At 36.1% G+C, this 19,706-nt stretch overlaps 3 protein-coding genes across 3 annotated transcripts in view; 2 read left to right on the top strand and 1 right to left on the bottom strand.

Moving 5' to 3' along the window:
- LOC145512684 (olfactory receptor 11H6-like) overlaps positions 1–19,706 on the top strand; it is a 364,468-nt gene that overhangs the window by 287,114 nt on the left and 57,648 nt on the right. Inside the window, exons 7-8 of the mRNA XM_081506971.1 lie at positions 9,861–9,927; positions 14,431–14,569. The gene's annotated coding sequence lies outside the window, so the exon portion shown is untranslated. The remainder of the gene's footprint in view (positions 1–9,860; positions 9,928–14,430; positions 14,570–19,706) is intronic.
- Positions 2,623–6,493, top strand: LOC145513827 (olfactory receptor 11H6-like). Its single transcript, XM_081510778.1, is given in 3 exon segments — positions 2,623–2,929; positions 2,932–3,574; positions 6,382–6,493. Coding segments are annotated over 3 exon segments (1,062 nt in total).
- On the bottom strand, positions 11,416–12,363 carry LOC145513826 (olfactory receptor 4K14-like). The gene has a single exon (XM_081510777.1). The coding sequence runs from the start codon at positions 12,358–12,360 to the stop codon at positions 11,416–11,418; it is 945 nt and encodes a 314-aa protein (XP_081366903.1). The 5' UTR covers positions 12,361–12,363.

The raw sequence follows: 19,706 nt of genomic DNA, 5'->3' as shown, positions 1-19,706 counted from the left end.
CCAAAGTTTGTGGCCTGAGCAACTGAGTAAATGGAGGTGGCATTGGATGATATAGCAAATAAGCAAGGATCCACCAGTTTGAGGTGAGAAGAACCAAGAGTTTTATCATGGGCTTCTTGCCTTTTGGGCTTCCCTTGTGGCCCAGCTGGTAAAGAATCTGCCTGCAATGTGGGAGACCTGGGTTTGATCCCTGAGTTGGAAAGATTCCCTGGAAAAGGGAAAGGCTATCCACTCCAGTAGTCTGGCCTGGAGAAATCCAGGGACTGTATAGTCCATATGGTAGCAAAGAGTCAGACACAACTGAGTGACTTTCAATTTCTTGCATTTTAGTTACATTCAGTAGCAAAAGGAGATGTTGAATACAAAATTGGGTAGATAAATCTAGGTTGTAAAAGAGACTCCACAGTTAGGGAGAGAAAATGGGACTTCATCTCACATGGGTGGTTTCTATATCATGTGGCTAGATGACAGATCACTAACAAAGAGAGCATAATTGGAAAAGGAAAATATCAAGGACTAGGTTCTGAAAAAAACATGTATAGGTCAAGACAACCTGAAGGAACTCTAACAAGTCTCGAATAAAAGAGACAAAGAGAGAAAAATGAGAATGAATAGTCCATGAACAGATCTTCAATTAATGTAATTCAAAACTCAGAGTGCTTTAATGATATATATACCACAGTAGCTATTTCTGCTCTATGTGGCAAAATATATATAGATAGAGACAGTATCATCATGAGGTATTTTCCCATCATGTGATAAATTTCAACTGAGGACTGAAGCCTGTGTCCTCAACTTGGGATAAATTTTCAATTAAAAAAGAATAATGTTAGTTTATAGTCTGAACCTCATTCATGCATACCAGTTTCATTTAAAATGTAGTTCAAGTTGACTGTGCATGAAGCTTACTCCTCTTAAGCAAGAAATTCTTGCCTACAAAGAAGTGAAGTGAAGTGAAATTTGCTGTCATGTCCAACTCTTTGTGACCCCATGGACTATAGCCCATCAGGTTCCTCTGTCCATGGGATTTTCCAGGCAAGAATACCAGAGGGGATTGTCATTTCCTTCTCCAGGAGATCTTCCCAATCCAGGGATCAAACCCAGGTTTCCTGCGTTGCAGGCAGATTCTTCACCATTTGAGCCACCAGAAAAGGTCTTTGCAGGTTCTCTGCCTACAAAGAGGACCAAGTTAAAAATGAAGAGTACACTGGAGCATTGTACATATATCACTAAACACTGAGAGAAATTAACAATGAAAATTGTGGAATCTTTTTACAGAGGTATTAAAAATAAGAGGGTACATGAACTTCATAACTGGCCTTGCTATAAGCAATCACTGATAAATATTGTGGTCTTTATCTCTTTGCCAACACTTCCAATAGTACATAAACAGAAACCCCATCTAAAACTATGCATGTGTTACTACTAAAGCTTACAGTAATAAACAAACTCTTGCTTTATGGCTATATATACTAACAACATTTTCTTCTATTTACACAGAGAATGAACTGTACAATTGTTTAAACGTCTATGTGTCCTTATGTAGGTTTGGCTCAGGTGGACATTTCTGAACCACAAAACTAACACAATATTGTAAAGCAACTATACTCAAATTAAAATTAATTCTAAAAATAATAAAAATTTTTAAAAGGAATGAATAGGGAAACTATTGATTGAAAGATGTGTCAGACATAGGAACCAGTGAAAAAATGTGAACTTTATTTGGCTCCTACTTCAAACAAACTGAAGAATTCCTTTCCTTCCAGTGGTTAGGACTCCCTGCTTTCACTGCTGAGGGCCTGAGTTCAATACTTGGTTGGGGAACTAAGATCCCACAAGCTGAGTGGGCATAACCAAAAAACAAACAAACAAATAAATTTTAAGACAAAACAAATCTGACATAAAGCAATTGGAAATTTTAACTCTTTATAAAATTAAAGAATTATTAATTTTTGGATTATATAGAGATATTTTGATTATAGTTTTTAAAATTTTCCAGGGTTACATGCTGAAATATTTTATAATGAAATCATACATTTGGTATCTGCTTTGAAATAATATGGAAGGTATGGAAGTAGGTGGAGTTACAGCAAGTTTGCCCATGAATAATTTGTTAAAGTTTCATGGGGTCGCAAAGAGTCGGACACGACTGAGTGACTGAACTGAACTGAATTGTTAAAACTATGTGATAAATGTGTAGGGATTCATTATACTCTTCTGTTTGCTTTTGTATATCCTCCATAATCAAAAGTAAAAAAAAAAATTATTCTTATTAAACTTTACCTCCCATTCTCTGGGGGAAAAAAAAGCCTCTGAATGGCAAGGAGTATCTACCTTGGTTTATGTATTGCTGAGGACACAGACATAGAAAGACGTTAAATGGACCATGACAGGCATGATGATCATGCTGATGAGGCCATAATAAGCCCCCGCACTCCAAGTTCCTTGCTTCCTCCCAGTGTCACACTGGGTCAAAGAATGCTAAAAAATTTTTAATAATCTAAAATCATGCTGCTCGTTGAACTAATGTAAAGATGCTCAGAAATATCTTAATGAGAAAACTTCTGTAGAGTCATTTGAAAGATAAGAATGTCTTCCTATTGCAGTTTTAGGAGAAAAAAAATGAAAAACCCAGGAGGAAATAATCACTCTGACCCTGTGAGTGAATTCATTCTTCTTGGATTCCCTTGTACCTGGGAGGTTCAGAATTTCCTCTTCTCACTCATCTCTGTGATCTATGTGTTGACATTAACTGGAAATTTGTGCATTATCTGTGCAGTGTGGTGGGACCACCATCTCCACACCCCCATGTATATCCTGCTGGCCAATTTTTCCTTCCTGGAGATGTGGTATGTCACTTCTACTGTCCCCAATATGCTAGCCAACTTTCTCTCTGAGACCAAGACCATCTCTTTCTCTGGCTGCTTCCTCTGTTCTACTTCTTCTTCTCCACATGTGGTACTGAGACCTTCTTCTTGTCTGCTATGGCCTTTGACAGGTGCCTTGCCATCTGCAGGCCCCTTCATTACCCCACTGTCATGACGGTGCAATGCTGCATCAGAATGGGAGCCTGCTGCTGGATGTGTGGCTTTTTGTACTTCCTCTTGCCTATTCACCTAATCTCTCAGCTCCCATTTCATTGTCCCAATAAGATTGATCATTTCCTATGTGACCCAGGACCCCTTATAAAGCTGTCCTGTGTTCCAGCCCCCACCACTGAAATCATTTGTGCCACTTTTAACTCAGTCATCATTTTCTCTACCTTACTACTCTTCATTACCAGCTCCTACACTCTGGTTATCAGAGGTGTGCTTAGGGTGCCCTCAGCAGAAGGCCGACATAAGGCTTTCTCTACATGTGGATCCCATCTGGCTGTGGTGTCCCTGTTTTATGGCTCCATCATGATTGTATATGTGAGCCCAACAGCAGGCAATTCAGCAGAGATTCAAAAATATGTGACTTTGTCCTATATTGTGTTAACTCCGTTATTCAACCCTTTGATCTATAGTCTCCGAAATAAGGAGATGAAGGAGACACTGAGAAAATTATTTAAGATGGTGAGATTTAGTCAAAAGCATGAAAGAAATCTCTGAAGAACTGTGTTCATAACTGATATAATGTATGGGAAATAAATAATTAAAAGATTGGTATTCAATTGTACTAATTAAATTAGGAAAATGTACTTTGGAGGAGGAGGAACATGCTCAAGTATAATTAGATGTTCATTAAATTAACTGTATCCATTATTATTATTAGAGAAAATTTCATATTAATAGCAAAACTTTTCAAATTCAAATAAAAATAATCAAAAACCAGATGATCAGTCATCTTTCTGTCATTCAGATTGAATACTAGTTAATATTTGCTGCCAATATCACATACATACATACTGGTACATGTGATCTGTCCAATATTTTAAATTTATTACTAACATTTCTCTGGTGAGTCAAAAGTTTTGTATGCTAAACTTATAAAACAACATTTAAATTTTACTTTCTATCTCAATATTAAAAATATAGTAAAATGCATTCACCTTATGATAAATTGATTTATCATAATTTTCTTTACATTTTCTCACCAAAATTTAGTTAAAATAATTTTACTATTTGGATCTAGGTGGTATCAATACTTTTTTCCATTATATATTAACTTTTAAGAATTATTTTTGGAAAGAGCTCTCTTTAAAAAAAAGCCAAGTCTTTTCTTAATACATCATTTGTGTTTTCTGTAGGTTAGGGTTAGAAGATAATGACTAGTGACTCTTAGGTATATTTCAAATTACAAAATTGTTAGATTTGCCTCTGCCAACTATCTCAAGAACACTAGTACCTCACGCTCTCAAGCAGAATTTTCCTCATACCATAAAGAGAACCTGGACCCGTTAGCTATCACTCCCTAATTGCCCCTCTCTCCAGTCCCTGGCAACAATTAATCTACTTTCTGTAGATTTTCCTATTCTGGAAATTTCATATAAATGAAATCATACAATATGTGACATTTTGTGACTGGCTTCTTTCACTTAACATAATGTTTACAAGGTTCATTTATGTTGTAGCATGTTTTCAGTTTAGTTCGGTTCAGTGGCTCAATTGTGTCTGACTCTTTGTGACCCCATGGACTGCAGCACACGAGGCCTCCTATCCATCACTAACTCCCGGAGCTTGCTCAAACTCATCTCCATTGAGTCGGTGATGCCATCCAACCATCTCATCCTCTGTCATCCCCTACTCCTCCTGCCTTCAAACTTTCCTAGCATCAGAGTCCTTTCAAATGAGTCAGTTCTTTGAATCAGATGGCCAAAGGATTGGAGTTTCAGCTTCAGCATCAGTCCTTCCAATGAACACCCAGGACTGATCTCCTTTAGGATGAACTGGTTGGATCTCCTTGCAGTCCAGGGGACTCTCAAGAGTCTTCTCCAACACCACAGTTCAAAAGTATCAATTCTTCAGCACTCAGCTTTCTTTATAGTCCAACTCTCACATCCAAACATGACTACTGGAAAAGTAGTTTATTACTTTTTGTGGCTGAATAAAATTCCACAGTATGGATATACCATATTTTGTTTATCTAGTTAACTGTTGGGAGAGGGCAATGGCACCCCACTCCTGTACTCTTGCCTGGAAAATCCCATGGATGGAGGAGCCTGGTAGGCTGCAGTCCATGGGGTCGCTAAGAGTCAGACACGACTGAGCGACTTCACTCACTTTTCTCTTTCATGCATTGGAGAAGGAAATGGCAACCCACTCCAGTGTTCTTGCCTGGAGAATTCCAGGGATGGGAGAGCCTGGTGGGCTGCCGTCTATGGGGTCGCACAGAGTCGGACACGACTGAGGCGACTTAGCAGCAGCAGCAGCAGCAGTTAACTGTTGATGGCATTTGCTTGCATTATTGATCTATATGAGTTATATATAGACAAGTTTATTTTGTGAATACATATTTTCACTTTTTTAGGGTATATCCTTGGGAGAGGAATTGCTGGATCACATGTTATTTCTATGGGCTTCCCAGGTGGTGTTAGTGGTAAAGAACCCACCTGATAATTCAGCAGACTCAAGAGACATGAGTTCCATCCCTGGGTCAGGAAGATCCCTGGGTCAGGAAGATCCCTGGAGGAGGGCATGGCAACCCACTCCAGTGTTCTTGCCTGGAGAAGTCCATGGACAGAGGAGCCTGGTGGGCTACAGTCCATAGAGTCACAAAGAGCTGGACATGACTAAAGAAACTTAGCCCAGCACAGCACACAGCCTTGATATTCCTGAATAGACTGTCTCATATCACATATTTTCAAGAGGAATCCATCTGATTATGTCCCTGAATCTATCATTTCTTGATCTAACTTTTAAAAATAAATTATTGACATAATTTATGATTAAATGGGACCTCACAGAGATATTTAAAACATTGATTTAGGATAGGGAAAAAAGAATGAGAAATAAATTGCTGATAAAAGGAAACAATAGAATAGGCAAATTGTGGAATATGGGATAAGTGGAAGAATGTAATTAATGAAATTATTATAATGATTGTAGTAAATAATACATGATAATAAAGTTCTTTTCTTTAAATACATTATAAAGAAAGCAAGTGTATAGAAAAAGGCTTAGTATGTCTAAACTATTGGTATTATCAAAACTTTTGTTCACAATCTTTTCTTTGTTTCTGTTTCTATAGTTTGAACAATTTCCATATTGTCAAATATCACTATGTGAACATCATTTTAGTCAATTGCCTTAACTGGCCATTTTTTTTCACATTACTGTACTTATAGGTATTTTTTTTTGAAGTGGAATATATTTGTTGGTACAGTTAAAATGTTATAATAGGTGCAGTTTTGATGGTGGCCAAATTGTAGCAAATAATGTGCTTATAAATGTATGAGAGGAAGGAATTAAAGCAGCTGGTGTGTTATCCATTCACTCCCTTCACCATGAGGAAATTCCTCAGAGTAAAGGAAAGAAGACAGGGGAACCACACTAAATTCCTTATCAACTAGACTCCAAGTAAATCAACTAAAGGTATTTTCTAGAAAAAAAAAAAAAAGGAAAACAGACTTTAATCTCTTAAATTACCTTATCAAAATGTTACTGATAAAGGATCACCTACTATAATATCCATCTAGAGGCATGGCTCTCTAGAAAATATTATGTAAGTTATACGGCTCTTAGGAATGTAAAAAGGAAATTTTCTAAGTGACCTGAACTCATCAGATTACATCTTAGTAAATAAATAATGCCATCTTGCTTATTTAACTTATATGCAGAGTGCGATCTAAGTCATTCAGTCATGTCCAACTCTTCGTGACCCCATGGACTATAGCCCACCAGTCTCCTCTGTCCATGAGATTTCCCAGGCAGGAATACTGGAGTGGGTTGCCATTTTCTTCTCCAGGGAATCAGCAGAGTATATCACGGTAAGTGCCAGACTGGGTAAATCACAAGCTGGATTCAAGATTGCCAGGAAATATATCAATAACCTCAGATATGCAGATGATACCAGTCTAATGACAGGAAGTCTAGAGGAACTAAAAGGTTCTTCATGAGAGTGAAAGAGGAGAGTGAAAAAGCTGGCTTGAAACTCAACATTCAAAACCTAAGATCATGGCATGCAGTCCCATCACTTCGCTGCAAATAGAGGGGGAAATGTGGAAGCAGTGATAGATTTTATTTTCTTGGGCTCCAAAATCACTGCAGACAGTGACTGCAGCCATCAAATTAAAAGACACTTGCTCCTTGGAAGGAGAGCTATCACAAAACTAGACAGCGTATTAAAAAGAAGAGACATCACTTTGCCAACAAAGGTCGATATAGTCAAAGCTATAGTTTTTCCAGTAGTCATGTATGAATGTGAGAGTTGGACCATAAAGAAGGCTGAGCACTGAAGAATTGATGCTTTTGAATTGTAGTGTGGAGAAGACTCTTGAGAGTCCCTTGAACTGCTAGGAGATCCAACCAGTCCATCCTAAAGGAAATCAATCCTGAATATTCCTTGGAAGGACTGATATTGAAGCTGAAGCTCCAATACTTTGGCCACCAGATGCAAGGAGCCAATTCATTGGAAAAGACCCTGATGCTAGGAAGGCAGAAGGCAGGAGTAGAAGGGGACAACAGAGGATGAGATGGTTGGATGGCATCACGAACTCGATGGACATGAGTTTCAGCAAGCTCCAGGAGTTGGTGATGGACAGGGAAGCCTGGCATGCTGCAGTCCATGGGGTTGCAAAGAGTTGGACATGACTGAGCAACTGAACAACAACAACAAGTACTAGGGATGTAATGTAAAAGATAATGACTATGGTAAACAATAGAAAGAAAAAGAAAGTGAAGTCGCTCAGTCGTGTCCGACTCTTTGCGATCCCATGGATTGCAGCCTACCAGGTTCCTCCATCCATGGGATTTTCCAGGCAAGAATACTGGAGTGGGTTGCCATTACAATGGTTGTATAATATATATGAAAATTGTTAAAAGAGTAAATCCTAAGTGTTCTCATCACAAGGAGAGATTTTCTTCCTTTTCTTTTTATTGTATCTGTTTTGATTCATCTGAGATGATGAAAGCTAATTAAACTTACTGTGATACTCATTTCATTGTATATGTAAATCAAACCATCATGCTGTACAACGTAAACTTCTGCAGTGATATATGTCAATTATTTCTCAATAAAACCAGAAAAATATTTTAATGGATTGAAGGAACTCTAACCAGACAGAAAGGTACCCTAAGAGTGGGTAAAAGGACCCAGAAAAATTGGGAAATTTTTTCCAAGGCTAGGATATCAAGACTAGCCTTGAAAGAAGCTTAGACCTGCCCATTGCTCTGATCTACTGGTTTATCTGTTAAAAGTATCCCCAATTGAAAGAAAAGTGAAGGTGATGAGAAATTGACTTCATACTGGGTAAGGTTGGAATGAGGTCCACTAGCCAGTTCACAAACTTACGAAAGTCCTTGCAATTGGCTACAGATTTCCATATTTTCACATTACAACCTGTTTCTCCTTGTCCCTCCATATTATAACATTGGCAAACAAAGGGAAAGAGGCTTGGTGGAAAAAAAGGAAAATATATATATTAGCAAGCTATATAGAAAACTATAAAACTTTACTGAGAGAAATTCAAGAAGACATAAATTAATAGAGAGATATGCCAAGATCATAGATTGTAAAAGTAGTTATTATATAATTGACAATAAATCTACCCATTCAAAGTAATCCCAATCAAAATTCCAGCAATAATTTTTGTGCAAATTGAAAAGTGGATCACAAATTTATGTGGAAATGTATTAAGCCAAGACTGCCAAAAAAAAGTTTGAAGAGAAATAAATTGAGAAGACTTACCTTACCAGATATCAAGACTTATTAAATAGCTATGATAATTTAAAGAATACGGAACTGATCAATAGGTACAAAAAACAGATGGCATTAAATAGAGAATCCATAAAGCAATCCACGCATATACTAACACTTAAAATAACAAAAATATATACACTATGAAAACGGTGTTTAAATATTTAGTAGTGCTATTGTAAACTCTGTATTAATCCTAAAGGAGGGAAGGATCACTTTCCTATGGAGAAGATGATAAAAATAAGACTACATACAGGGATAAGACTACATACATAACAGGGATGGACCTAAAGGTTTTTTTTGTTTGTTTGTTTGTTTGTTTTTCTACCAAAATGAAAAAATCTAGGTCAAATGGATTTTCATGTTGAAAAATGAAATTTGACTTCTATTTCATACAGAGAAGTTAAGCTAAAGATGATTGTAGATCTTAAATGTGAAAGTTAAGATAGTAAAGCTTCTAAAAAGTAAAGTAGAATGTTTTCATAACTTTGAAATAAGCAAAAAAATAATTAACTCTAAAAAAATTAGACACATTAAAATTTAAAATTCTGTTCAATAAAAAAATGAGACTGGAAAAATAAGTCACATAATTAAGAGAAAATACTAGGAATGCATGTAACTCATAAAATGTGTCTTTTAAATCTTTAAAGTGATAAATTCCAAGTAGAAAAATGGGCAAGACTCTTAAAAAGTCATTTCGCTTTCTTTGCAGTAAGTAGTTTTCTATTGTACTGCATAGTGTCATTTATTAAGTAAACAATCTTGGAAATCAAATTAATCTTTGAATCCTTAAGTGAAGAAAAATAAAGCTGTGTTATCTTGAGGAACTTTAACTCGTGTTTCTGAGTCTAATTTTCTTACTGCAATTTGGGACTAATTAATACATTTAAAATAATACATATAATGGCATAGAGTAGGCATTCAAGGATGATAAGTACATTTTTATTCTGCCTTATTTTTTTGTATTTTGGTCCCATATTAAGAAAAATAAAAACTGCATATGTGTCATATTTTTATTTTAGGGCTTATAGTGTTGATTCTTACAACTGAATTTCAATTCACTTAATTTGTAATTCTGCAAGAAAGAAGGTAAATTTTGTTTATAATTTGAAATTTTTAGTAATTTGTTTTTAAGTACTGAAGACTGTATTAAATATACCATGATCCATAAATGTTATGAGTATTTGACTGGAAAAATTGGCCTGTATATTTACATTAAAATATATTTGTTAAATGCTGATTATATATTAACTAGTGTACTAAATTTCAAGAATTAACCAGGTAAGGCATAGCCCCTACCCTTAAGGAGCTTACAATTAAGGAGTTTTACACAAATGGTTAATAATAATTTAAAGCATAAATATTTGTCCTTGCGACTAAGATAACCAAAAAAAATCATTAGGTATTACATTTTTTTTTCACTTTTATCAAGTTAATGGAAGACAAACACAGAATAACCTCCATTGTTAGTCTAACCTCCACTGTTATTCCTTATGTATTGTGCCGTTGTTATTTCATTCTCTTTCTATTCTCTCCCATATAGCTTTTCTTTACTATTTGGGTAAAAAACTCCATTAAATAATAATTCAGTTGCCTCTTGACAAGAGGTTAAGTGAAAGGCTTGAGGGAAAGAGTGAATATTACAGAAACATTTTCCAAATGAAGTTAGGAGAAAATTCAAGAGAAGTTTATTCAGATGCTATCTATCAGGATGGAGGTATGACTTGGCTGAATGAATTTAAGCTTCTCATTTAAAGATTTAAACTTAAATGAGAGTTTAAGGAAGCTGTGGTACATATACACAATGGAATATTACTCAGCCATTAAAAAAAATACATTTGAATCGGTTCTACTGAGATGGATGAAACTGGAGCCCATTAAACAGAGTGAAGTAAGCCAGAAAGAAAAACAGCAATACAGTATACTAATGCATATATATGGAATTTGAAAGATGGTAACGATAACCCTATATGCGAGACAGAATAAGAGACACAGATGCATAGAACAATTTTATGGACTCTGAGGGAGAAGGTGAGGGTGGGACGTTCTGGGAGAATAGCATTGAAACATGTATATTATCATATGTGAAACAGAACACCATTCCATGTTCGATGCATGAGACAAGGGCTCAGGGCCGGGGCAATGGGATGACCCAGAGGGATGGGATGGGGAGGGAGGTGGGTGGGGGGTCCAGGAAGGGGAACACATGTAAACCCATGGCTGATTCATGTCAATGTATGGCAAAAACTATTACAATATTGTAAAGTAATTAGCCCCCAACTAAAATAAATAAATTTATTAAAAAAATAATAATAGTTAAAGCTCAGTTAAAGGCATAGGAAGACTGATTAGATAATCCCCTCACAAAGGGGGATTATTAGTGTTTGAATTTTAGATAAATATTTCATGGTGTTCTACTGGTTGACTAATAAGTTGTTGAAATTCCATGAATTATATTAACCCTATTTCTGGACTTGGAGACAGACATAACATGTAGATATAAATTGAATGCCTAGAATTTTCAACCTCTTTTATAAGGTCTATATATTGTCAATTTGAAGTGTTTCCAGTGAGATTTTAGGCATTACTGTTTCTCTTGGAATGTAGGTAGTAGCTTCTGAATCTCTTCAGAGCATTTTTAATCTCTTTATTTCTCAGCGTATAGATGGCTGGATTTAGGAGAGGTGTAATAACAGAGTAAAACACAGCAAGAAATTTGTCCACCCATGTGATGCTGAGTGGCCACACATAGAAGAAAATGCAGGGCCCGAAGAAGAGCACCACCACTGTGATGTGGGCAGTACAGGTAGAGAGTGCCCTAGATGTACCAGCTTTAGAGCTTTGGCAAACAGTAAGAAGAATATATGTGTAGGATATCAGCAGCAGTATAAAACAGGTCATGGCCAGAGTCCCACTGTCAGCATTCATTAATATTCCCAAGTTATAGGAATCTATGCAGGCAAGCTTGATTACCAGTGGTATATCACAGAAAAAGCTGTCGATTTCCCTGGGGCCACAGAAAGGCAATTGCACAATCACAGCCATTTGACTCATGGCATGCACAAAGCCAATGGTCCAGGAAGTCGCCACAAGCCCAATGCACTTTTGCAGGTTCATTATAGTTGAATAGTGGAGTGGCTTGCAGATGGCCACATAGCGGTCATAGGCCATTACCACCAATAGCACCATCTCACCCCCTCCAACAAAATGCACAAAGAGGATCTGGCACATGCAGCCTCCAAAGGAAATAATCTTGTTCTCTCTGACAAAGTCTGTGATCATCTTAGGAGTAGTTACCGAAGAAAGCCACATATCAACAAAGGACAGGTTGGCCAACAAAAAGTACATGGGGGAATGCAGATGGGAGTCAGTGATGATTAAGATCATGATGACAATATTTCCAGATACAATGATCAAATATAGCATAAAAAATATCAGTAAGAGTAAGACTTGCTTATTCCATGACTGGCAAAGTCCTAGAAGCATGAATTCTGACACTACAGACAGATTTCTTTTATCCATTTTACTCAGCATGTCCTCTAAAATAACCTAGAGAGAAAGATAGATTGTCAGTTAGTAGGATGGGAAAGGGTACTTATTTTCTAGAATTTGGTTAAAATTTATCTCACTGATAGCATTGAAACATGTATATTATCGTATGTGAAACAGAACACCATTCCAGGTTTGATGCATGAGACAAATGCTCAGGACTGGGGCAATGGGATTACCCAGAGGGATGGGATGGGGAGGGAGGTGAGAGGGGGGTTCAGGATGGGGAACACATGTAAACCCATGGCTGATTCATGTCAATGTGTGGCAAAAACCACTACAATATTGTAAAGTAATTAGCCCCCAACTAAAATAAATAAATTTATTAAAAAAAAAAATTATCTCACTGAAATTTAAATTTCATTGAAATTTAGCATCTACATCTGAAAGTGAAAAGTATAATTGGGAAGGTAAATATTGGAAAAATACGCAGGATAGTGTGCCCAAAAGAGAAGTAAAATGCCAAAAACTGGCTTTCTAAGATAGGATTCTTATGAATGATTGAGAAGGTTCTTTGACAATGAGGAAGTGAGAAAGGTAGACAGCAAAGTGAAACGCTGAGAAAAGATTGTTGGGCCACCTAGAATCTAGCTTAAGTCTGCTTCTCCAGTGAAGAGAATCTGGATGGGTGACCAACAACAACTGTTATAAATTAATAACTAAAATTTAAGTAGTCTACTTAGGAAGATGATGGTGAACAGATACTGAAATCCAGAACAAATGGCATGGCACAAAATTACAGTTTCTCTGTGTTAAGCATACTGATTTCTTCAAGCCTCAGTTGAACTTAAAAATTAAGTTTTTAGTATTACTCTAAAATATGGGCATCCCAGATGGCTCAGACAGTAAAGAATCTGCCCGCAATGCAGGAGACCCAGGTTACCTCCCTGAGTCGGGAAGATCTTCTGGAGAAGGGAATGGAAACCCACTCCAGCATTCTTGCCTGGAGAATTCCATGGACAGAGAAGCCTAGCAGGCTACAGTCCATGGGGTCGCACAGAGTGAGACATGACTGAACTAACACTTTCACTTCACTTTTCAAGTATATGTTGGAAGAAGCTTTAGGAGACAAGCTATACAGAAGGCCATATAAAAAATACCATGGCATGATAATTCAAATGCAAAATAAGCACATAATTTACCATTAGTTAGGATCACAATTAAATGCAACTCATTTAGCAAACTGAATCTCTTAGGAAAAAAATGTCAGGGAAGTGTTATGTGAGAAAGCGATTGACCAGTTTCCACTTTGGTGGCAACCCAGACTCGCATTCTGATTTAATGACCTCTGAACAGAGGTTTTTTTATAACTCAAGTTTATCAATAGAAAATATTTACCTTCAACTATGCCAATGGATTCTTTGAAATATTGCCATAAAAATTAAAAATATCTCTTTTCTAAGATGAAAAAATTTTAAATGTATCTTTTAAAGTGAAAATAAGCTACAGACATGTGTAAGCAAAGCACAACTTTGTTAGTACTGACTGATATGAAGTTAAAACTTTAGAGATCACCTCCAAATGGAGTAATGATATTGCTTATATTCATCCTGAAGTAAATTGAGAATTCCTCTCAAGTTGGCTGGTGGAAAGGTACTTATATCTCTCTCTTTCCATTTTATCTATTTCCCTTGACCTCATTTTACTTTTAGGCTGTTTCATCTCCTTTTTTTAATTTTGTTTTTTTTATTGAAATATGGGTGATTTACACTGTTGTGTTAGTTTTAGGTGTACAGCCAAGTGATTCAGTTATACACACACATGCACGCACACACACACACATATTTTTCAGATTCTTTCTCTTATAGGTAATTACAAATATTGAGTATAGTTCCCTGTGCTATACAGTAGGCCATTATTAGCTATCTATGTATATATAATGGTGCATATATGTTAATCCAAAACTCCTAATTTATCCCATTCCACCCCTTCCCCCTTTTATAACCATAAATTTGTTTTCTATGTCTGTGGGTCTATTTCTGTTTTGTATATAAGTTTATTTGTACATATGTTGCATCTTCTTTTATCCTTTGAAATCTCAAGGGTGGTACCAAGGAAAGCAGGTGAGCAAAAATGAAAACCATTACCTCATCATGAGCACTGGTTTTCCCTTCCCTTATACTGAGGACTAAGAAGCATAGAGAAAGGATGGAAAGAAAGAAGAATTTCCTAAAGGAATTAGGTAAGTCACATATTTGCTGTGAGAATGGGAACATGTGATAATAGTTTCACAACTAACAAATAAACATAACCTCCATAATATTCATTTAATTTCTAAAGAAAAATATTCTGATATTATATCCAAAAGACCTATGTCTCCTAGAAATTTGAATAATTTGACCTTTACCTTGAACTTAACTTTTGTCAAGGTAAATCTTTCCGAAACTAGTTTTCAATAATTAGCTTTGTACCGGTTGGAATAAGAGACATGGAAGATAGATAATAGCAAAAGTAGAATTTCAACTGTGTTTGAGAGAGAAATTTGCTAAAAGATGAATATGTACATTGCAGGGGAACAATTTATCAATAAGAAATCATATTTTTTCATCAGTTTTCAAGTTGCTAATATTTCACAATGTTAGTAGAAATATTACTTGATCAATATCAGTCCAAAATTTTGGATAATTCATAGAATAACTGTGGACTTTTAAATTAGTCAGATCTAGTCTGAACCCTGTTACTTGTTGACCTTATGTCTTTGAGATAAATTTATTTCTGTTTCCATTTCCTTATCTGTAAAAAAGAGGACACTCAATCTAATAGCCTTGTAGTCAAGTCAGAAAATACACCAAAAGCAATTAAAATTTTTATAGTGCATGGTTAATAAATTTTAGTTATTTCCCTTCTTCACTCATTAAAATGCAACCTAAAGCTCTACAGTTTCTAAAACTTACTGGCAAAAATCTTAGTGAATGGCCAACCACCTTCTGTAAGCAAAATACATGGGATAACCTTTCTTTGTGGGCTTCCTGGGTATCTCAGCTGGTAAACAATCTGCCTGCAATGCAGGAGACCCCAGTTTGATCCTAAAATACTTACTGCTTATATTTTCTCTAAAGTAATAAGTAGATGCTTAGCAACCCTATAGGATGTAAATGCAAGTGAATTATCAGACTTGCTTCTTGCTTGCCATGAGCTTAACAACCTTTTTACCTTTCAATTCTGCTTTTATCCAGGAGGCATTTAATATTTTAAAAAGACTGACAAGAGGTAGTTACACATTCTTTTAAAGCACCTTTGGAATTCTGTAACTTAGGGTGGATTTTCACAAAAGGAGGTAGTGAAATTGAAAAATTTGAATTTTTCAGTTGGGATTAGTGAAATTGAAAAGTTAGCGAAAGGAGATAAACTGAGTTACTCTTTTTGAGTATTAAAATATAGGAACATATTTTTCATCCTTGTCTGGAGGCAATGTCCTTCCATTAATTTTTTCATGATAGTAATCCTAAAGCTGTGAGATTCTCAACATTTATAATATTACAAAGAGAAACTTGGACTCAGAGAATTTAATAGATTGCCTGATATAAACACTAGATGAGGTACACAGGGAGATAATCCAAGTTCCTTCTTCTACCTAAAGTTGCCTTCTTTTTTTCTCAAGTTACGAATTTTAATCCTGTTAATCCCATAATAAATGAGTTTTATATCACTTCTCACTGGATACATAACTTTTTTCACTTCTATCTCTATGCTAAAATTTGTCTTAGTATGCAATATTCTCTCTGATATAAAACACTTATTTTCTTAAATGGTAAGAGCCATTTAGCCAGGATAGCTGAAAGTTGTTCATTATCTAGTAGCTGTCAAAGCCCTGTGATCTCCCAAAGCAGACTTGAGAGCATCCCTGAGACACAGCACCATGATGGTATGTACATTTGTTAAAGAAACCACAGAAATTCCAGTAGGAATAGAATACGAGGAGAAAACCCATGAACTATCTCTTTAAAGTTCAGAAGTTAAGCAAGCCATGCTCAGTTCCAAGCATAATAGGAATGTGTGAGACAGAAACAGATTTATTTTTAAAATTCTTTTAAAGAAGGGAGTCCCAGAGAATATGAGATAACTTACCATACACAATTTTCTCTAAGACCAGAATACTTGTTACTCTTCTCTTCTAATATATGCTTGGGATAATCTCCATTGTTGGGTAGAGACAGTATTTACGCAAGAACTTTCCCTAAGCCTGACACATATTTACCACTGGAAGGAATCCCTTGAGTGAAATTTTTCTATTCTCTGTTTTGGACAGAACAAAAATCATGAAAATAATTTACACTGGACATCTCTTGGGAACTTCTTTGTTATGAGCAATAAATTTTGCATATTCTGAGAATCAAAACAGGGAGACAAGAAAATCCACATACAAAGCAGCTAAGCGTTAACCATAAGCGATGTTTTAGATTATTTTTCGTTTAATGTATAAGTACTAGGCAGATGTTTTCTGCAATCTTAGTCTCTAACTAAATCTAAATCATCAGATACAATTAAGGTTTTATTAATAGCTCCAGTTCCAAGAGAAATCATATCTTGACTACTATGATATATGACCACCGTCCGAAAACCTTGATATGGATGGCATGCTCTAATGCACGCCTAATGTTTTCTAGACAGGTAATGTTGGTCACCTGACTAATTTGTTTCAACATTATCTATGATTACTTCAGGTCCTGATAGTTATGAACTGGATGTCAAATTATTAAAATATCTTCAAAAGAACACTGATATTAGCATAAAATACATTTAATTTGATCTTTTAGTTCTTTTAAATAATTTCATTGTGGTGTAATTAATATATAACAAACAGCACATACTTAAAGTGTGCAATTTGATAAAATTTGACATATTTGTTCAACAATGAACATCATCACAATCAAGATAGTGAACATATCCATCAGCCTTTATGTTCCTTGATAATCCCTCTTTAATAGAAAAGATACATGCATCCTGATGTTCATTGCAGAATTGTTTCAGTAGCCACGATGCAGAAACAATTTAAGTATGCATCAATATATGAATGGATAAAGAAGATGTGACATATATATATATAGATATAGATATAGATATAGATATATACACAATGGAATATTACTCAGTCAATGAAATAATTAAATTCTGCCATTTGCAACAACATGGGTGAACTGAAGTGTATTATATGTAATGCGATAAGTCATACAGAGAAAGGCAAATACTGTGTGTTATCACTTATATGTGATCTCAAGCCATTTCTTCAATGAGCTTCCTAAGAAGTCTCTCATAGACAAATGCCCAGGGCTGGGGCAATGGGATGACCCAGGGGGATGGGATGGGGAGGGAGGTGAGAGGGGGGTTCAGGATGGGGAACACATGTAAACCCATGGCTGATTCATGTCAATGTATGGCAAAAACCACTACAATATTGTAAAGTAATTAGCCCCCAACTAAAATAAATAAATTTATTTTAAAAAAAAAAGAAGAAGAAGTCTCTCATAATGAGTTGTAATCTACATACATCTCTCCTTCCCTCCAAATTTCTTTGCCATCTGTGAATATAATGTAATATTATCAAACACCTTGGAGTTGTCTTCTTTTTTTCTTTGGTGCACCAGGTGTTGATTTTACAAATAACTGTGGTGGTTGTTTAGTCACTAAGTCATGTCCTACTGTAGCCTGCCGGTCTCCTCTGTGTATGGGATTTCCCAGACAACAATGCTGGAGTGGGTTTCCTTCTCCAAGAGATCTTCCTGACCGAGGGATCAAATCCGTGTCACCTGCACTGGCAGGCGGATTCTTCACTACTGAGCCACCAGGGAAGCCAATACAAATAATAAAACTCAGATAACAAAAAAATAAGAATTCCATATAGTCAACAAACATTTAATGTGGATAAATAAATACAATGAATTTTTATCATCTTGATTTAGTTCAAACTTGAATAATACCTCTTGTCTACATCTTAAAATCTGGGAGGGGAGAAAAGATATGTATACAAACAAGTAAACATAAGCAGCTTATTAATAGCGTAAAAAGAAAGATATGCAAATGGTGAGATAAAAATTCAGAGGTGGAAAAGGTGCTTCCATTAGGGGAATAAGGAGAATTATTATGGGAAAATGTCATTTGAACTAGACCTTGAAGGATAGATGGGGTTTTGCAGGTACTGCTGTTGAGTCACTCAGTCGTATCCAACTCTTTGTGACCCCATGCCAGGCTTCCTTGTCCTCCACCATCTACTGGAGTTTGCTCAAATTCATGTCCATTGAATCAGTGATGCCATCCAATCATCTTGTCCTCTGTTGTCCACTTCTCCTGCCCTCAATCTTTCCCAGTGAGCATCAGGGTCTTTTCTAATGAGTTGGCTCTTTGCATCAGGTGGCCAAAGTATTAGCGTTTCAGCTTCAACATCAGTCCTTCTAATGAACACCCAGGAATGATTTCCTTTAGGATGGACTGGTTGGATCTCCTTGCAGCCCAAGGGACTCTCAAGAGTCTTCTCCAACACCACAGCTCAAAAGCATCAATTTGCACGTATAGAGGGAGGTAATGAGAATTCCATATAGAGAAAGTGGCCACAAAGAATCAAATATGAAAAACTGAAAGCTACTCAGAGAATGAAGTGCTGTCCAAAATTATTCTGAAAGAAAGGGGAGGAAAAGGTAAGAAAGAAAGTCATTTGAAGTCTATTTGTGGAGAACTGGGAAAATTTTGAATAAGGAAACCACTGGTGGATTTTAAGGAGGCAAATGTTAAAATCAAGACTACTTTAGGGGTTTCTTAGTATCACCAAGAGGTAATAACGTGTAAGTAATCTTGTTCCTCTTTAGCCTTTCAGTGTAAAGAGTTTGCTTTTATATGTTAATTGGGAAGTCACACGTTCTTGTGAAGTATTTTAGTCAATAAGCTTAAATATTGATACTTCTCACTCTTTCCTCTCATATCTGAAGACTTCTACCATACTGCCCTTCTAAAAGATACTTCTAAATTCTCCAAATTTTTATCATCAGTGTCCTACAGTTTCTATAGCTCAGCATTTGCCTCACTGGGGTCTCTGCACATCCCCTCTCTATTCTCCAAATTATGCACAATAATATTTGGAATATTCCTATCAGAACTTTGGCTGACATACTGTGTCTTTTTTGCTCCACTAACTGTGTTTTCTGGAAACTTTTGGAATCCATATTTCATGTGGGCAAGTTATTTGTAAACAATGGGGCCTCAGAGAAGTTGCTACTTCTCCTTACTGATCCCTCAGAGAATGTGCACTATATATTAACTTTATAAAGAAACTTTGGCTCAGAAGAGAACTTCCCTAAAGCTACAGAGGCTATGTCTCAGGAGAATCT

The sequence above is a fragment of the Giraffa tippelskirchi genome, chromosome 7, assembly GCF_054371585.1.
Source record: "Giraffa tippelskirchi isolate mGirTip1 chromosome 7, T2T-mGirTip1v1.2.pri, whole genome shotgun sequence".
Classification (NCBI taxonomy): Eukaryota; Metazoa; Chordata; class Mammalia; order Artiodactyla; family Giraffidae; genus Giraffa; species Giraffa tippelskirchi.
This window is presented reverse-complemented; position numbering and strand designations above follow the sequence as displayed.

Coding starts and splice junctions, on each gene's coding strand:
- LOC145513826 (XM_081510777.1), bottom strand. CDS start 12,360: ATGGATAAAAGAAATCTGTCTGTAGTGTCAGAATTCATGCTTCTAGGA.